Raw genomic sequence first — 18,254 nt, forward strand, 5'->3', positions numbered from 1 at the left:
TTACAAAAATAAACCTCTTTGAATCGGCCACCAAAAGAAACAGAAGCTAGTTCCGTATTATGGATCTCCCCGCACGTATAACAAAGGCAGAATTTATATGAACTTGAGTTTGGGTGGCCAATTGAACTCTCCGTTCAAGGGTCTTCAAGCGATAATAGGGATATCACGAAGCTTAGTAAGGTGTCTTTATCAGTTGTACACTGAATTGAAAGCCAGACTGACCTCTGGCTCTACCGACTGACCCACACAGTCAATCAAATAAATACTGCAAGTAAAAGGAGCCGGGGAAAGGGGTACCCCCTATCCTTTTTGAAGCGCCAAAGGGTATGGGTTTTGAGCCATTTTGCTCTGAAAGTCTGCCGGAAAACGGATATCGATTCTAAAGACCAGGTTTGAAAATGGGTATGAAATTTAGAGGCCTGGCCCCGGTTTTTCAAACAGCGGATAACTTTATCCAGTGGATAAGTCGCTATCGATATCCACTGAGCGGATAAAATTTAATACTGTTGGGAGCACGTTTTATCCGCTGGATAGCGATTTATTCCTTGGATAGAGTTATCCGCTCTTTGAACAACCAGGGTCAGGTCTGGTCTGAAATAGGGACAGGGTTTGAACAACCGAGCTGCACATCCCCTAGACTTGCTTACAAGTCGAGCTTAGAGAGCGGAGCGAGCGAGCGCGGGGCGCAAGCGAGCGAGAGCTCGCCAGGTCCATTCAATGAGAAGCGAGCGAGCGACTTCGAGAAAGTCTACACATCCCCAACAAATATTCCGCGGAGTTGCCCCTTCCCCCAACCCCCTCCTACCCCCGAATAAAAAAAGGCTGTAAACAGCAGGAAAGATTGTTACACCTGGTCAATTTTACCCGCTGGCTCTTTGTAACCCCACAAAACCGCACTATACAGTAGCCTATTGATCGCGAGTAAATCAATGCTAGATTGAAATCTTCATTCTGGGCATGAATGTCGACTCTGTGGAAGAAATCCTAAAGTGCAATCATTAAATAAACGCTGCTGAAAAGTAGATCCTTGTGTAAAGGTTTTTTTCTTTTTTTGCATTGTAGACTGCGCACGAAACTGATCCCAAGATGCAAACATTCCGATGAAAGCTATAATTCAGATCATTTCTCTCCTTTTGTGATTTTGGCTTTTCGATGGGATGAAATCTGGGATATTTTTAGTTCTGATCGGTTTTTGAGAGAATTTTCACACATTCGCCTTAATTGAAAGGATTCAGATAGGCACTCCAATGAGGCAATGTAAACATCAAACAGTTATATTACAGTTATATTTGATCAACGTAAATAAGCATGCGGAGTTTGATGATAAGCCAATTTGAAAATGATCATCTTTCGATTTCACGCACAAATTTCAGTGGAGCAAGTAAATACTGAGGTGTATACACCGATAAATACGCACCATAAATCCTGAAGTGTTAGACTGCTGGGACAAAAAAACCTGGATATTTCGAAAACCGTATTGGCTTATCGCCCTTTGCAAGAGCCCAATTAATTTAAGAGTTTCAACAGTAAAGGTCAAAGCAGTCGAGTCGACAAATGCAGTTCAGCACTTCTTTTGACTTCTAGAGTATAAATTTCCCGGCAAATTTGGAAATTTGACAGATTTCATAACAGCTATTTGGGATGAAATATACCGTAAACGCAAAATGTCAACAAGAAACCTTTTATTAAATGATAATCCCCGATAGGATCTCGCCAAAATCTTAAAAGCCTTCTCACGTGGCTTAAAATGTGATTCTAGAAAGGTGAGGCTTTGCCATGTCTGACTGACATCCATGCGGAGGTAGATAAATGACAGTATATTCTCACACTACTAAGAAGGATAAGCCACATATTTCACGCCTGTCTCGGTTACTTGTAAATTTCGATACATTGCTCAACTGCATAGAATAACAATTTAGAGTTGATTGTGGTAATACTGGGTACTTACCGATCTCAGCATCGTCCTCGCTCTTAATACCACTGTCGACAATAATCAAATCATCGGAAATTTCACGTACGGATTCCACAGCTCGTCTATTCGCGCTCTTGGAATAGGCCGCGCACAACAAGAGTGCTAAAAGGAGCAAGCTAAAAGGCCTGTACCACAATGCAAGAGAAACAAAATTAATCGAATTACACTGAGTGAAGAGGTTCAAGTCTATGGGCATCCAAAACCATACCTTCCGACCATGTTTTCTTATATAAGGCCTCCCCTCTTGTGGGCTCCCTCACTTAGCTGGGATATTCGAGAATTTGTAAACAAAATGCCGGGGCACACTTTGTTGTTTCCGAGAGACGAGTTCAGTGGAATAAAAAAAAAACAGCTCAGGTCACATTTCTCCAGTCACTTGCCGGTTTATTACCGGAAATTCACGCTGTGCTGTGATTGGTCAATTTTAACAACGAATTCATATATCATTTACGAACAGGGTTAAGGAGGTTACGAATCATCAGCCAGTGCGATCAGTTTATAGTTTCTGGGCCTTTCTGGTGCTTTTATAATTCTAGGTGAAACAAAAAGAGAATTACAGAAGATAAGACATAGATTCCATGGGCTCTCGAGTCCCGGGCGGGGGAGGGGTACTCCCAAAAAAAATGGATAGGGGTGTGAGGCCCGCTTCCCAAAACCCTTTCCTGACCCTTACCGGGACTTACCAAAATCTGCGATTTTCCCTACTGTACCCCATTTATGACCTGACCAAAAATTTGATACCCTATTTATGACCTGATAGTGTCTGGTCAACTTCAGTTCAAAAACCCCTGGAGTCCAGCGCGTTACCGGAGCGCATGACAAGCCGTTGCGGCACATACACAGTTGCTGTAAACATCATGATGAAGAAGTAGCTTCTTCAAAAAAAAAAAAAAAAAAAAAAAAAAATTCAAGACTAGAGTGCAAAAATTGATACCCTCTTTATTACAAAAATGGCGGCAAAATGGCTAAAATTGATATCCTATTTATGACCAAAGCGGCTGCAAAACTATACCCTTTGGCGTCGCACATACCTATATAGCCCATATAAGGGAGTACCCGCCCCCCCTCCCGGGTCTCGAGTTCTGCTCGGCGCGGATACCATCGCGTCATTTTTTCTGTCTTTCCTAATTCCTCCGGTAACACGTTGAAACACCTCTTAGGGGTCTGTGTGGCAGGCGCTAGACTAGACAGGGGGGGGGGGGGGGGGAAGAGGCCGCGAACGCGCGCGCGAAGATGAAGTACCTCGCGCGCTCAATCCACCGTATATGGAAAAAAGTTGGTGCCTGTTTATTTTACCGCAATACGTTGAGACCCTAATACGGCCAACAGGCATAAAGAAAGCCATATTTCTGGCGAAAATTCGTCCCTGTACAAACAACATTGTGTATGCTAGGTTTGAAGACTTTTCTTTGAGTTTTTATGACCTTCTTTACGGTTTTCGCGCGCTATGAATTATGGGCACGAATTACGAGTGATATCGGCTGTGCGCATGCGCATGCTTCAGGTACGGCGGACCTGTGTAGTGCTGTCAGTATGATCATTGCTTTCCGCAGATCAGTTTATTCATAAGTAAATAACATCCCGGGGAGAGGAGTCAAAAGTATCAACAGGACTTGCTCCGAAAGCGTTCACAGAGAGACCAATGGACCAAATTTCTTCATAGCCTTTAGATTAGTCATTTCATTTTTACATCACTCATTTTAGATTTAGCTGTTAAAAACGGCATGCTGGACGTGCGTCAGCTCGTTCCCAAAATGTCCCCGCCTCAGAATACATTCACGAAGGCCCCCTCCCTTTCCCCCAATACAACTTTTTCCCACCCAAGTAAGAGCTTTGCAGATCAATTTGGAAAGATGTGCCCCTTGAGGTTGGGATCCTGATAATGTATTTTTCCAGCATCCGAACCTTAAGAGGCACATCCTCTTTCCAAGCTGACCTGTAAAACTCTCACTTCAGGTGGGAAAAAGTTTTATTAGGGGAGGGAGAGGGGGCGTATGGTAAGTGAATGTATTCTGAGGTGCTGACGTTTTGGGGGTACTGCTCTCCCCGGAATGTTACATTTTCAAGACATTTTCGTTATCAGTTAAAAATATATGGTCATATTTACCATTTGGTGATGAGATAAGCTTCTTATCTCAGCCGTTTTTCGACTTTTTGTTAACAACACCGACGTAACCTCACTCTTGGAAGAATGCTACATGATCATGGGATTTGCAAGTCAGAAAGACGCCTCTGTGGAAAGCATCGATAACTTTGACTGTACAAATACTTACTAAAGGTATCCATGAAATTTATCCCCGATATTTCATTCCGCCGTCATCTTTAGCTTCGACCGATGACTATGTCTATATAGTTTCCAACCCATCACTGGCGCGGGTCATTCGCAGACTTATCATGCTATTCAGTAAAGTGCAATCCGCGTAGTAGATCAGCCAATCTCATTAACTTATTTAAACTTTGCAATGGACCGCTTGAACTAACAGGAATCATATATAGCTGCACCGCGCTTCTTGAATCCGTTGGTGACTGGATGGAATAATAATAATAACAAAAAAAATTAAAGATATATACAAGGTTGATTGTACGACCAGAATTTTAAAGGGGACGTATCATGGGGTTTTTGGTATCTTTTGTTCAGTAAAAATGATGAAATAAGAAGTTCAATCAGCCGCCCGGAAATAATTCCAGAACATTTTACAAGAGGAAATAAATCAACTCCAATTCTTGAAAGGAACAACCCGTGATCTGTTCTAGCGCAGTTTGGAAACAAAAATGCAAGAACTTGAAAAATATTAGGCTAACATTTTCCAGGCATTTTTCAAGTTTCCATCCATACCGGCCTACTCTGTCTCTGGCCAGAGGCACTAATCGACAGTTTTATTGCACTGAGGTGACAAGTTATAACAAAACTAGACAATTATCTCGTTGTTTCTGCTGACAGACAAACATTTTTGGGTTTTCAGTGAAATGACAGCAAATTTGCGTGATACTTCCCCTTAACACGTTTGAACAATATTTCGGTTAGACAAAACTACTACTTCATTCGAGCCCTTAAAAATGTCTTTCATCAGCTCTTTTACGGAAGTCACTGTTATTTTAAAGCTGTAATGGCCCTGTTTCTATCTTGGAGCATTTCATGGGCTTGAGCAATTTTTTCGTCTGATTTTTCCGCGTTTTTTGAATTTTGCGCAAATTCCTGTGATAACCGGAAGCCGATCCCGACTACACGCCTGAAACGGAAGTCATATGGTAATCCAAATATGGAGTTACCTTGCATAAATTATCATGTGAAGCGGTTTGTAAACATGGCTGAAACAGCGGAAGGGGGCTCCGCGTCTTCGGAAAACGAGGTAAAAAGATGTCAATCTCTTCCTTTTTAAAGCTTTATTGTTACCGATTTAGGTTAATAGCGTGGTTGACTGTTAAACGTGCTCGTATCTAGTGTCTTGCCAGTGGACATTTGTTTATAGCGCGAAATCACATGAAAAATTAATCACGCAGAAATTCTCGTACACCGCTTCCAATTGTGCGCCATAGACCAAGTTTTTCATTTGGCAAGAGTTTTATGTTTGTTAGACTCTTCTAATTGAATTCACAGTTGTCCTATTTTCGTTTTGTATCTCTGAGATGAGTTGTTTTATGATGCCTTGGACGATATAGCTGTGTTGTCTAGAAGCTTTGTTTTGCATGCTTGTACAATCAATATGGTCCGTGAACGGCTTTTATCATCACAAAGAATAGGCTTGTCAGTGTCTGAAATTGGAATAAAATTACTAGTTTAGTCTGCGATTAAATTCAAACTTTGGTTTCGAGGCAGACAAAATTAATACCAAAAACCGGTAAAAATATTCAACCATGTTTGAAAACTTGTAACCAAATCGCAGTCGGTAGCTTTTGTCACTACGGTGCTGTACAATTCAAGACTTCAGTGTGAGATTTATCTCCCATTGTTCATCGAGGCGTCCTTTCTGAGGGCTATAACAATTTTCGTATTCTTTCTAATGATTTGAACTATTACCTTCATTTTCGCTTGAGATTAAAAGTAAAAAGTGTCTAAAATTGATTGCAACATACATTTTTGCTGATTTCGTAACTGTTGTAGGCATGCACACTATAACAAGCGTGCAAGCGCCCATGATCAAGTCGAAGAATAGAATTAATTGTTATTAAAACTGTCGCTAAGGTTGGCTTTTATAAACAGTACACCCGACCTTGGTAAACTTCTTAAATGAGAAGCTGTGTATAGGGAAGTCAATTCGTTCCCAAACTTAAACTTTGATCTCAAGTGATCTTGAATGTTTGCAGACACTTAAAGACGAAATGTGATATCAGTTAATAATTACTTTATTCAAGAAAATTAATTAGGTTTTCTATTTTCTTTTGGGAAAAAGCGTATACTGTTTTTGGTTCATAAGGCTGATTTTTTTTATATAGGCTGTACTGGCATCAAATTTGGTTGTAAATATTTTGTTTGGTAGTGCTTGTGAGTCATTTCAACTAAAACAGTTGGAAATTGTGTTCTGTTAAGTACTTTTTAACCAACTCAATCAAAATCACTATGGAAAGAGGTGGTTTATTTTAACCCTGAAAAGAAGATACAGTGGCTTAATTTCTACATCTCACAGCTCTTTCTTCATGAATTTGTTGCTTTTGAAAGGCAAGCACTTTAAAACAGCTGTTTATTGGGATGAAGGAGTGGTTGATTAGCCTAGAGAAGAAATAGATCACAAACCTGTCTCAAGATGTACTGAAATGTTTAGTGTAACCACTTTTTGAATGTTACTCCTAAACATGTAAACTTTGTTTTGTTGTACATTTGGCAACAATATTTTATTTGTTCAGTAGAAGATATGTGAAGTGACTACATAAGCAGTTCAAGATTATTTGAAAGTATTTTTCAGCCACTGATTGATTAAAGGTTTATTAAGGGCGATTTAGACGGTCCGATTTTGCCTACGATTTGTCGCATGCGACACGCTTACGCCATGCCTACAACACGAATCGCGTCGTGTAAATCAACCTACAACATCCTTACGACAGACGCACACAACACGAAAAATGTCGAAAAATGTCCTACGACAATCGTAGGTAAAGGCAATGTTGAGTGGCAAGAGTTGTGTACGATTTTTACATCAGTGACGCAAGCAGCGCGCGCGCTCTAGAAATCACATGTGACAGACGTCGTAAGAGAAAATCATACCGTCTAAATCGCCATTAAGAATCAAACAAGTCTAAAGATTTTGGTTTAATATTGCCACTTTTATGCGAGAACCATGGAACAAGATAAGTATAAGAATTAACTTGGATTCACTTGGTCACTCAGCTGTAAACTCTCAGGGGAGTTGAATGGATCTTTTTGATAAGTGACAGCTGGCTCAGGTGAACTCGAAGGTGGACATGCGACTTACTCTCAAAATTATTACTTGTCTTAGTGGGCATGTTTTACTAGTATGGGTGGAAGCCTTAAGACGATTGACAGCGTCAAATTTTGACTCTTGAACTGCGCATGCATCATAAAGTTATAGCACTTGGGAGGAAAAATTCACTTGCTCGGTCCATCGCTTGCTCATCATCATCATCATTTATTTACCTTAGTAAAAGAAGAAACATTAAAATAATTTTAATGTTTTCTTCTTTTACTAAGGCAAATAAATGTAATTATTACTAGTCAAGGTAATGGCAAGAAGACCTCAAGAAACCACCAGGCTTACAAGAGAGGCCACCTTGGCTGTCAGCAACATTCGTACTGAATGTTTTTGGTTGCCTTATTTCCTGACAAGCTCTAATTACACAATCTAAAAAATACGTGTACGTAGCTCTTGCACGTTCCACGTGCCTATGTTTAAAAACTTCTTGTAAGCGACCACTTGACACATGGTCTGATCTCCATGTTTGCTGTATGTATTACAATTAATAATTTAATAAATTTAATAATTTACGAGGAACTTTAATTTAGTGACAACCTCTAGAGCACTTCTCCTATTATAACCAAGAAATTAAATGTATGCAATAAATAAGAATACTAAGTAGATGTGCCAGACCTGTTCCTGGAAGAGACTCCCTGTGGTTTGACTCTTGTAAGCCATCACCTCCCATAAGTGACCACTAAATCTTGGCATTTTTGGCGGTTGCTTATCATTGGGAGGTTCGTCTGTAGTGACCAGTACAGTGTATATAATTTTTTCTCACAAGACTCACGATATACCACTACTTAGTTAAATGTGCAGGACTATAGGGATAAAGAAATTGATGATCATTAGAGATAGAGGATGTTGATGTTTAAAGGGGAATTGTTGACTATGGGGATTTTGCTATGTTTTGGTTACAATGGCACAAATGTTTGATGAAGTACCTTCTGTCAGTAGTAAGTTTGCTCAAACATGAAATTGCCCTACTCCATTCAATGCAATATTAATAATCACGGATCATTATTTAATAATTAAAAAATTATGTTTATGTAGCACTTGCAGCATGAACAAGTGCTTTTATTGTAGCTACAATATACTTTAAATTGTCACCTCTACTTTTCCATTAATTTTGATTTAATTTCTTTTGTTTTCAGACTTCAGGTATATCAGGGTCCACAGAGACAGTTGATTTGTCTTGCATTCATGTAAGTACTGACAGTACATGAAAGTATGCACACTAGTGCACTTATGGAGCCATATGACTGTTAGTGCCAACTAAACATTCCACTTGTTTAAACATTCAAATTGTTTGGTTTCCAATTCTGGATTCCGGATTTCCGGTTTTTATTTTCTGGATTCCGGATTCCTGGTTTTAGTGCTACCCTACATTTTACATGTACAATCCTTCCTCCATGAATTGACCAGTCAACATAATAATTATTATTTTTGTCTATACGCTCCAAAGATAGAAGAAACACTGTCCTGTGCAGTGTCAATTCTAAACTATGCTATCTGGTGGAATTGTGGCGCAATAGCAATGCAGCTTTTTTGTGTTTTATTCTTTGTCTGCGAGAAACATGTTAACTTTAAGCCCTAAAAATCACACAGTCATCCTTTTACTGTAAACTTTACAAGAAATATGCAAATACGCTAACAGGTCAAATTCTTCCCAGAAAGCTGGTCTTATTAATCATGGTTTATACATGTCTTTTACCTGCCAAAGTTTTTTCAGTTGAGTGTATATAACATGCATAGCGCATTGTAATCCTTGAATAAGTGCCCAGGACACTTACATGTAAATTTGAAATTTAGAATAAGTCTGAAGGAGGTACTTATTTATTTTTATCAAATTATGACCAGATGGGCTTATTTTGTGCAGTATTACACACTGTAGATTTACTATTTTATGCATAAACAACTTATGGGAACCTGCATGTCAAATATTAATACAAAGCTGTACACTTGGTAGTAAAAGTCGTACATTTTTGTATGCATAATACAAAAATATAGTACAATGGAAATTACCAATGATTGTACAAAATTATTCATGATCAACATGACCAACACTATGAGAATGATGTATTATTCAGTAAATGACACAGGCAACTCAGAAAAAATCTGAGTGCTCGTATCAGGAGTCAAACCTAAGACCTTCCGATTATTAGTTCAGTCATGCCTCTACCACCGAGCTACCTACCGACCTTGAACACTGTACTTAACCTTTGTTGTCTCAGCTCCTCACCCATCCCCAACCCCCCTCCAAAAAAAATAAAAAAGCTCAGGGGAAGGGTGTGGGCTTGTACTTGAGAGGTGGGTGCTTGTTTTAAATTTTAGCCATATAGCACTTTGTTTTTAGAGGGGTGCTTATTTGCATGGGTTAGGGAGGGGGGTGGGGAGCTCAATCACAGATTTATGTAGTATGCACAAAGTACTGCAGGAGTATGTTGGGGAAAAAGAAAAAAATAATGTGAGATGTTGAAGGTTGCGAGTGGGGAGTTTGACAGAGGGATGGATTAAGCTGTATAAATTAAATTGATGAGTGTAGCTAAATTTGCCTTTCTGGTGTCCGTTTGTTCTGGGGATCCACCTTTTTGCTTACAGTGGGGGTGGGGGATAGGCGGAAGGGGGATTGATGTGTACTCAACGTGGAGCGTTGATTGAAAATACTGTGCCATTTTGAAAATATTCTATAAAGATAAGTCTGGCAGTAGATCACTTTAACATAATCAAGATTTTTGTTGATGAATTTTACAGCTTTATTTATTTCTTTAGTTAGTTCTTTATTTTTTTTTATTTTTACCCACAACATTCAAAACCCACACCCACAACCTAGGACCCACAACATTAAGACTGCGTTCGATTGACCGTATTCCGGAATAAGAATAAGCAGAAGTCATGGCTCTTAGATTTCTCGGAAGACATTTATTTAAATGTTCGCTGATACACGATAATTTAAGAGCCATTTTGTACTCTTACCAGTAACTCCTGACCAACAACCTCTCATGACAGGTTTCTTGTCATCATTACATATTCCCATTCCAGAAAATAGGGTAAATCGAATGCATCCTTAGATATCACACTGAGACCCATGTTTGATGTAACAGGTCTGAAACTAATGACTATTTAGTAAAATAAAAAAAAAATGTAAAAATGCTAAATATTGAATGGATGTTACATTCTTTCTTTTCAGTGGGGTTACTTAAACTGCACACTGCTGAATGATCCAAAGAAAATCAAGGTAATATTTGAATAAATGATGTATTAGTTTAATGAGTGTTAACAAATGAATGATAAAAGTTTTATAAGGTTTGAGTAATCTGTGACTTTACTTTGCATTAATAGGACTGCATTTGGCAGACATATTGGGTTGATTTGTGTGGATCAACACTTAGACTTTACAGGGTAAGATGTAATGTAATCCTATCGTGATGCAATTAAAACACTGTGGTAACGTATTTTGTTCAGTTCCAGACAAAATCCATACCCACCTCATGGAAGGTCATCAGAAATTCCTAGGGGGAGGAGTGTCTTGCAAGTCAAACTTTTAGAAGCAAAGTATGAAGCTTAAGTGTAATTTCCTGAGGGGAGGGGTGTGCAAAACAAAAAAAAAAACCTTCTGTGGGGAGAGTATGGATAATTATTTTCTGGAACTGCACATTCCGACACCAATTATTGTTTGGCACACAGAGAGGATTTATCTACCCATGACTGCCTGCCAAAGGAGACATGGGTGAGGGGGGAGGGGGAAGGGGGAAGATAAACAATAACAACCTCTCTGCCCACCAAAGGGTGGTAAGGTACTGTAAAGTCGCACAAGAGCCTAAGTGGCCCACACGGCCGGAGCTTAGCCCGGTTTCTGTAGCATGAACCAACTAGGAGTATTGCTACTCCCCCTGTATGAAATGCTAGTCCATCGCAGGGTTACCCCCAGCAGTATGTCGCCGGTACCCATTTATACACTTGGGTGAAGAGAGACAATGTGAAGCAAAGTTTCTTGTCTAAGGAAACAACACAGCAATGAAGAGACCAACCTGGCCTTGAACCAACGACCTTCAGATCCTCCGACCGTCCGATCGAAAGTCCAACGCGCTAACCACCACACCACCGCATCTCCACCATAGGGCGGGAACAAAGATTACCGAACTAACGAATAAAGCATCCTTACTGTACACTATTGAGAATGTAGATGAAACATTCCCTTAAAATGGACCTGATCTGTTAAATTAAACCTGAAAAATTAACTAATTTGAGTGCCCCAATTTAATAAAACAATGAATGTAGCAATTCTCCAAAAGTAGTGATAAAATGTATTCTTTGTATTTTGATCAACAGTTCAAGGAAAGTTTCTGGTCGCATTAAATTTTGGTGCATGCAGGAATTTGACGGCTGTTTGTAACAGTGTCCTTCCAAATGTACACGTACATGTACTTGAAGGCACTTAATTTTTAACATGATGGTAACCACTCTTGGAAAGGGCTAGCTCTTTTAAATTCAGTTATATAAGCTTTGACGAGTTTTTGATGTGGCAATTGGTTTTTTCAACAGGATTTGTCCCTACCTTTGAACTCTGCAAACCAACTTCCCCCTGCAAGTCTTACTGGACCAACAAATGAGGTATAACTTGCTAGATATAATTATATAATTATAAAATAATATCATTGGTATTTGATATTACAGGTCTGTGATCTGTATATACACTGTAAGTTCTTAATATGTATAGTGGATGTACAAATAAGGGAAGCCTTTAAAATAAACTATTTGTCTTTGAGAAGTAATTAATTGCCTTGAGTTAATATTGTGCTACGACTCTTAAGAGGAGCTCAAACCATGAGAAGATAACTTTCCTTTACAGCTGTTGCTGGTGGGTTGATTAATTAACAACTGGTTCATGCCTTAGCATGCATACTGTATATTGAGTTATGATGCACACAGGAAGATTGAAGAGGATGAGAGAAGCATAAGGGTGTGCCTCAAGCAATTTTACCCTCTCGAAAGTGCATGATTCATAACTTTCATGATGTATAGAGAGCTTAATGCATCAACCAATTGTTTTATAATATTGCCAGTGAAAAGGCATGCAGGTGTATGGAGAATAACTTGATGAAAGTTGCCATGGGAAAAAAGTGAAAATAGTCTAAGCAATCCACATTAAAGAATCTACAGAGGCCTTGTTGGCCTCCATTGCTAAAAACCTTTATTAATCCCACAGAAAAAGTCTGTAACTCATTTTTGTCATCAACTGGTGTTCCAATAAAATTTAATTTTTTGTCCATTTTCTCGGACAAAGATGTTTTCCCTGTTGCACTAGGCTGCTTGTGCAAGAGAAACATTTCTGTAAAGCAAGAAACATTCTTATAAATGCCATTGAAGTACTATTTAACAAGATTCTTATGCACACCTATGTTTACTAAATTTGATTGCACGGGTTTGGTAGTTATGTTGTAATCAGAGTGGCTTCTGATTGCTTTAAGTTCCCTCATGACATTCTATTAAACATATTTGTACCTGTAGACATTTGTACTTCTCATGCTATGAATCCTGTTTAATTTGTTTTAATGTTTGAAATGTTTTCAGAATGAAAAGAAGGAAGCGTTCATTATTTTGAAAAAAGGGACACAAGTATCAATTGTTGATGCTGGATACGAGGTGAGGCTCTGGTTTTCGTCAAATTTTCAACTTTTAGGAATAGATTCAACTGTTGCCCGTTATATTTCCAATTTTTGAAATAATTGGTTAAACATTTTCTTTCCATTCTTTTCATATCCACAATGGTTTGAAAAGTTTCTCCTTGTATCTGGAATTTCTTGGAAAAAATTCAACTTTTTGAATTGTTTTCCTTTTTTTCTAGCCATACAAATCCAGGAAAAGATTAACTATCAACAGAAGACATGTATTCAAAGTTTCCTTTGCCATGAAGGGAGCGAATTTGCAAGCTCCATCATACCTTTTCCAAGCACCTTCCAAAAGCAGCATGTATAGATGGTAGGTTTTTGAGACAAGTAACTTGTGCATTTATCTGTACTTGTAGGAGAGAGGAGGGGGTTGAGTTAAGCTTGGGATGTATCGGGATAGCCTATAGCCTGATGATTCTTCTGTTTGTAAAGAATGTTAGATTTCATGATAGCAAACATTATGTAACGAATTTATAAAAAGGTTATAAGAATTGATAAAAAAGTAATTTGGCCATCGTAATGAGATATGAGTGCTGACATTTCAATATAGCCCTTCGAGCGATTTGCTCTGACAAAGGGCTAATGCCAAAAAACGTCAGCACTTGAATCTCTTTACGGTAGCCAAATTACCTTTAAAGTTATCAATATCAACTCTATTGATACACCAACATTCGTTTCTACTCCACGCTGACACAGCACCACAGATTCTTTAGAAACTAACCCCGTTCAATCTAATTTATAAAATAATAACTTTTTCACAGGGTGAGCAAAATCGAAGAAGCGGTTGACATAGCTGACAAACCACAGGTAAATACATTTCTACAGCCTGGCACTACTGTGTGATAATGTAGTAGTAGTAGTTGGTCTCTTCTTTTGTGATTGTCATTTCTGGTTTAAGTCTCTTTTTCACACCTATCATTTATACTCACAATAACTTTTCAAATTTTATTTTTCATTGTTGGCCGGATTTACACAGAATGAATCTGCAACAGGTATTTTGTAGACAAGCATTATTAAATTGATTTTTTAAAACACTCTTGAAAAGTATTTAGATTGCCAGTTTCATCTATCTTGCCCAGGTGGACTTCATCAAATTGCCAGGGAAACTTGACCGAACACATGAGTAACTCTGCAACTGACTAGCGTCTCATGATCATCCTAGGGTGGGAGGGAAGGGAAGGGGAGGGGAGGGGAGGGGAGGGGAGGGGAGACTGGGTAACACTTTTAGCCCCTTCGTATCATGTGCTGTAACGTGAGAATTTAAGAGAGGAAAAATTTGAAGGATACATGTTTCAGAGTACATGTACATACAATTTTAAAGCTGTGCTTAGGTTCTGCATGAATCATCTGTCAACAATTTTGCTTTAACACCTCAAAGCATTCTATTCAGTACAAGTTGCCTTGTTAAAAGATTTTGTTGGCTTAAGATCAATAAAATGACGCTTTTTGGCTTATCAGGCTAAGCTGAACAGTACATCAAAATTTTTAAATAAAATGGTGATTCTAAAGCAGCATTTAATATTATTTTATTTAAAGCCTTTCTTTAATACGTCCAAATGTCCAATATTAAGCTCTTGATAACTTTCTTTTAAACGGTCACAGTCAAGATTTTATCCAGTTTAGAACCACCTTTTACACGTTTTCCTGAATAGCTTTCATATCCACTGGCTCAAACGTTTAAGCCACCAGATACAGCACAGTAATCAGTAACGCAAAGAGTTTACAGTTACTGCTTAGAGGCTTTCATTAGAGTGGTCACACTTCAGGGTTTTTATCCTCAGACTCAAAAGTTCAAAAACTACCAGGTTGCACAGCGCAATAATATTAATAGTAACGGAGGATGCAATTGCTCAATGGTTTTCATTTGAATGTCACAGCTTAGGAGTTTATGGACCCACAGATTCACACGTCTGCATCTACAAGGAGGGTAACGAAAACAAGTACAGAATTTGAACTGCAGAACAACTCATTTCTCTTTGAATGTAAATATATGAAACATATTTTGAACTGCGTACGATGAAAGATCAAATAGACGAAATCTGAGGATCTGCGAGGATCTTTCTTCTATTTGATCTTTCATCCGCAGTTCAAAATGTATGTTTCATATATTTACATTTATTTATTCATCCATGACGGGTTTATTACGAACTCACAATATGACCAGCTCCCAGTTGGCTTGATAGCTCAGTTGGTAGAGCACTGCACCGGCAACGCAGAGGTCATGGGTTCAAATCCCGTTCAAGCCTGAATTTTTTTTTCAGGCTTTCTTTTCGCAACTGCTTAAGTTGCGTACTAACTGCTAGGATCTTTCTTCTACTTGATCATTTCTCTTTCTTTGTTTATCAATGGATGTTGTACTTTGTGGTCAACCTAAAACAGGTTCATCGAAGATCAATATATAATTTTGATTTATTCGTTAATTGAATCGTAAAATTAATGTTTTGATTGTTGATTCTTTTCGTTTTTAGTTGTTTCGGCTCTTACTTCAGCCATAACCTATTTGAGAAGGTTTTCATTTAGTAAGTTATTTGCAACAAAAGTGTATAAAATGTCTCATAGACTTTCGCATGTGAAACCAACGATAAGTTTTTTGCACCTTAAATATAATTTAAATATAATTCACAAACCACTAAAAATGATTGTAACACTGAATTGAATCTTTTAATCACCTCATTTAACACCTGCAAGCTGGCATTTAGGAGATAAAGAACTGTTGAACTAAATAAAATGATCTTACTAACCGTGCAAGCACTCACTGAGTTAAATCACGCAACGCACATCATCCCTTCACCACCTCAGACAAATTTTTCTGTCAGTTTCCTGTTAGCATACATGTAGTGTCAGTTCAGGGGCACCCAATCGTTCGTCTTGGTGGAATATCTGTTCGGGAAAACATCATCTGCCTTAGAAATTCAACGCTGAAAAATTAAATCCCTTTTTTTTTTTTCTAAGTGCCAAGTACGTCGTTTAAAGAACGAAAAATGCCAGCTAGCATTTTCGCAAAGCCAACGGCAGCTCGTGAATTCGGAGAATAAGATTCCTTTGCATGAAATTTTCGCAATTTAAATTTTCAGCTTAGGAATGCATAACAGATCAAACTGTGCTCGCTTAACAAATTTACCTTAAGAAGGCCATATCAAATAACAAATTCCCTTATCTTGTCCTCATACTTTTCTTATTAAGGTACTTGGGAGAAGTTATGAAAATATCAAAAAATCCCGCAGCTTTGGTGGTCATATCCTTAATTTCACATGACCTCGGGAGTTGACTGAGCATTGATATTACAAGGAGAAATTTGATGCTGATCACTGTTAGGGCTTGAAGGGTTAATGTGCTTGTTGGGTGCCCCTTGAAGTTGAACGCTGTTGCTGTTTTGCTTAGTCAATGGCAGGGGAGCAGATAAATAAACAAACGACAGTCGAACCTCTTTATTACGGACACCAAGAGGACAGGAATAAGTGTCCGTATTATAGAGGTGCCCGTTTTAGGGAAGTAGGCTTTATATGGATTTCGGTCTCTCAGGGACCAAGCGAACTGTCCGCAGTTAATAGAGAGGTGTTCGTAAGGAGAGGTTCCACTGTGAACAGAGAAAACACGCACCAAGGAAACAATTTTACTTATCAAATTTGAGGGGTGTATAATGTACCTGCACAAGAACGTACACATGCGTCTGGACGAATTCCAAGTATCATCCATTGTGCGTCGTTCAAGACGAACAACAGAAGATAGTTGGTCCAGACGCATAGTGCGTATTGTCTTTATACTAGAGACGCTTACCCAGGGTCCGAAATTGCGCTTTCCTGGTCGCCAATGCGACTAAAAATTTTGCACTGGCGACCAGTCAGAATTTCACAACTGGGCCCAGTTGCTCGAAGCATGGTTAGCGCTAATCCAGGTTAAATGCCATGACAACCTATAGGTTTTGATACCTCTTAACCAATGGTTAGCGCTAACCATGCTTCGAGCAACTCAGCCCTGGTCGCCAACGGGCGATTAACTATTTCATGCCACGATCATTATACAAACAATAACTTTGATTTTCAGCCAAATCGATTAAAATAAAATTCAAAGCCGCCCGCCAATTGGTGACTTACTTTTTACCTTTCCGCTGATTTTGAAGTATACAACCAATTTTTCTGTTGTTAATTAAATCTACCACAACGTTTCACAGCTACGATCAGCGTGTTTGTATTTAATCTTATTCGTTAGCAGAAAAATCGCCATTGCGGCCCCAAATGCGTTCTCTTCGTTCTGATTCTTAACAGAAAAATTGGCAACCAAAAAGTTTGGTTTGTGTTTTACTGCGAAGGAAAAATGTTATTGACACTTTTTGGCGACCACATTTTTCCATATTATGGCGACTGAAAAAAAATATTCAAGTTGGCGCCTGCCTAAAAAAGTTAATTTCGGATCCTGTTACCCAGACGATCAACAAATATTTTCCCAAGTTCGTCCAGTCCTCTAGTATGAATGCGGCCATTAATTTGATAATGTTTGGAAAGTTGGCGTAACTATTTAGAGACAGTTGATAAAGCGGCGTGTATGACACTATCAATACTGTGTGGTTAGAAAAGGACGATTCAATTTTCCACAATGCTCTCGTTTTAGACAAGAGATTAAAGGAAGCCAAACTTCTCTCTATGGAGCAACGCAGATACCATATGATTCCTGAACTGTAAGTTCACTTTTATTAGTTGCTGTTCAACTATGATTTAGCCTGTGTGGCAGACGCTAGAAAGCGAAAAGAAGAAAGGGAACTTCATTCTTATGCAAACAAAAGTCATCTTTTCATATGAGAAGCTTTGCACTTAGCCTCGCTTTCCTAATGAGGTTCAGAGCAACTTGGAAATGGCCTTTTGTCGCATTCTGGCACCATATTTTCATTCCGTGCCCAAAACGATCCCACAATCCCTCACTCGTACCAACCCCCCTCATGATTTCTGGGAAAGTAAATTCTTGTTTTCACGGCCGTCTTAAGGAATTCCGCTACGGGGCTTGCTCGCTACAGAGTAACGTGCACAAAAGTTTGGTATTTCAGTATTTTCTCTTGCTTGTTTTAGGAGATACCTGGATAGAGAAGATGCTGATTCAGGGATGGAAGGTAGTCATACGCACTTACACAATTATCTTCGCTTAAGCGGGATTTTCCAAATGATTACATTCAAAGTCATTGATTTGCCTCATAAATCCTACTCCCTTGCC

The 18,254-nt window shown here is 38.8% G+C and overlaps 2 protein-coding genes across 5 annotated transcripts in view; one reads left to right on the top strand and one right to left on the bottom strand.

Annotated features, from left to right (window-relative positions):
- Window positions 1–2,300, bottom strand: part of LOC146472323 (uncharacterized) — an 81,208-nt gene extending 78,908 nt beyond the window's left edge. For all 3 annotated transcript variants that reach the window (XM_085119698.1, XM_085119697.1, XM_085119696.1), the window contains exons 1-2: window positions 2,181–2,300; window positions 1,949–2,097 (exon numbers count right to left, since the gene is read on the bottom strand). In XM_085119698.1, the coding sequence (XP_084975824.1) occupies window positions 1,949–2,097; window positions 2,181–2,191 (160 nt within the window). In that variant the 5' untranslated portion in view covers window positions 2,192–2,300. The remainder of the gene's footprint in view (window positions 1–1,948; window positions 2,098–2,180) is intronic.
- A 2,946-nt stretch (window positions 2,301–5,246) lies between these two features.
- Window positions 5,247–18,254, top strand: part of LOC146472327 (uncharacterized) — a 31,292-nt gene continuing 18,284 nt past the window's right edge. Inside the window, exons 1-12 of one of the 2 annotated variants that reach the window (XM_085119680.1) lie at window positions 5,247–5,322; window positions 8,535–8,585; window positions 10,571–10,618; window positions 10,723–10,782; window positions 11,926–11,994; window positions 12,955–13,026; window positions 13,229–13,362; window positions 13,814–13,859; window positions 14,029–14,044; window positions 15,521–15,571; window positions 17,661–17,727; window positions 18,113–18,153. In XM_085119680.1, the coding sequence (XP_084975806.1) occupies window positions 5,278–5,322; window positions 8,535–8,585; window positions 10,571–10,618; window positions 10,723–10,782; window positions 11,926–11,994; window positions 12,955–13,026; window positions 13,229–13,362; window positions 13,814–13,859; window positions 14,029–14,044; window positions 15,521–15,571; window positions 17,661–17,727; window positions 18,113–18,153 (700 nt within the window). In that variant the 5' untranslated portion in view covers window positions 5,247–5,277. The remainder of the gene's footprint in view (window positions 5,323–8,534; window positions 8,586–10,570; window positions 10,619–10,722; window positions 10,783–11,925; window positions 11,995–12,954; window positions 13,027–13,228; window positions 13,363–13,813; window positions 13,860–14,028; window positions 14,045–15,520; window positions 15,572–17,660; window positions 17,728–18,112; window positions 18,154–18,254) is intronic. The other variant, XM_085119679.1, reaches the window with a different exon arrangement.

This window comes from Pavona decussata, unplaced genomic scaffold (genome assembly GCF_977016875.1).
Source record: "Pavona decussata unplaced genomic scaffold, jaPavDecu1.1 SCAFFOLD_100, whole genome shotgun sequence".
Taxonomy (NCBI): Eukaryota; Metazoa; Cnidaria; class Anthozoa; order Scleractinia; family Agariciidae; genus Pavona; species Pavona decussata.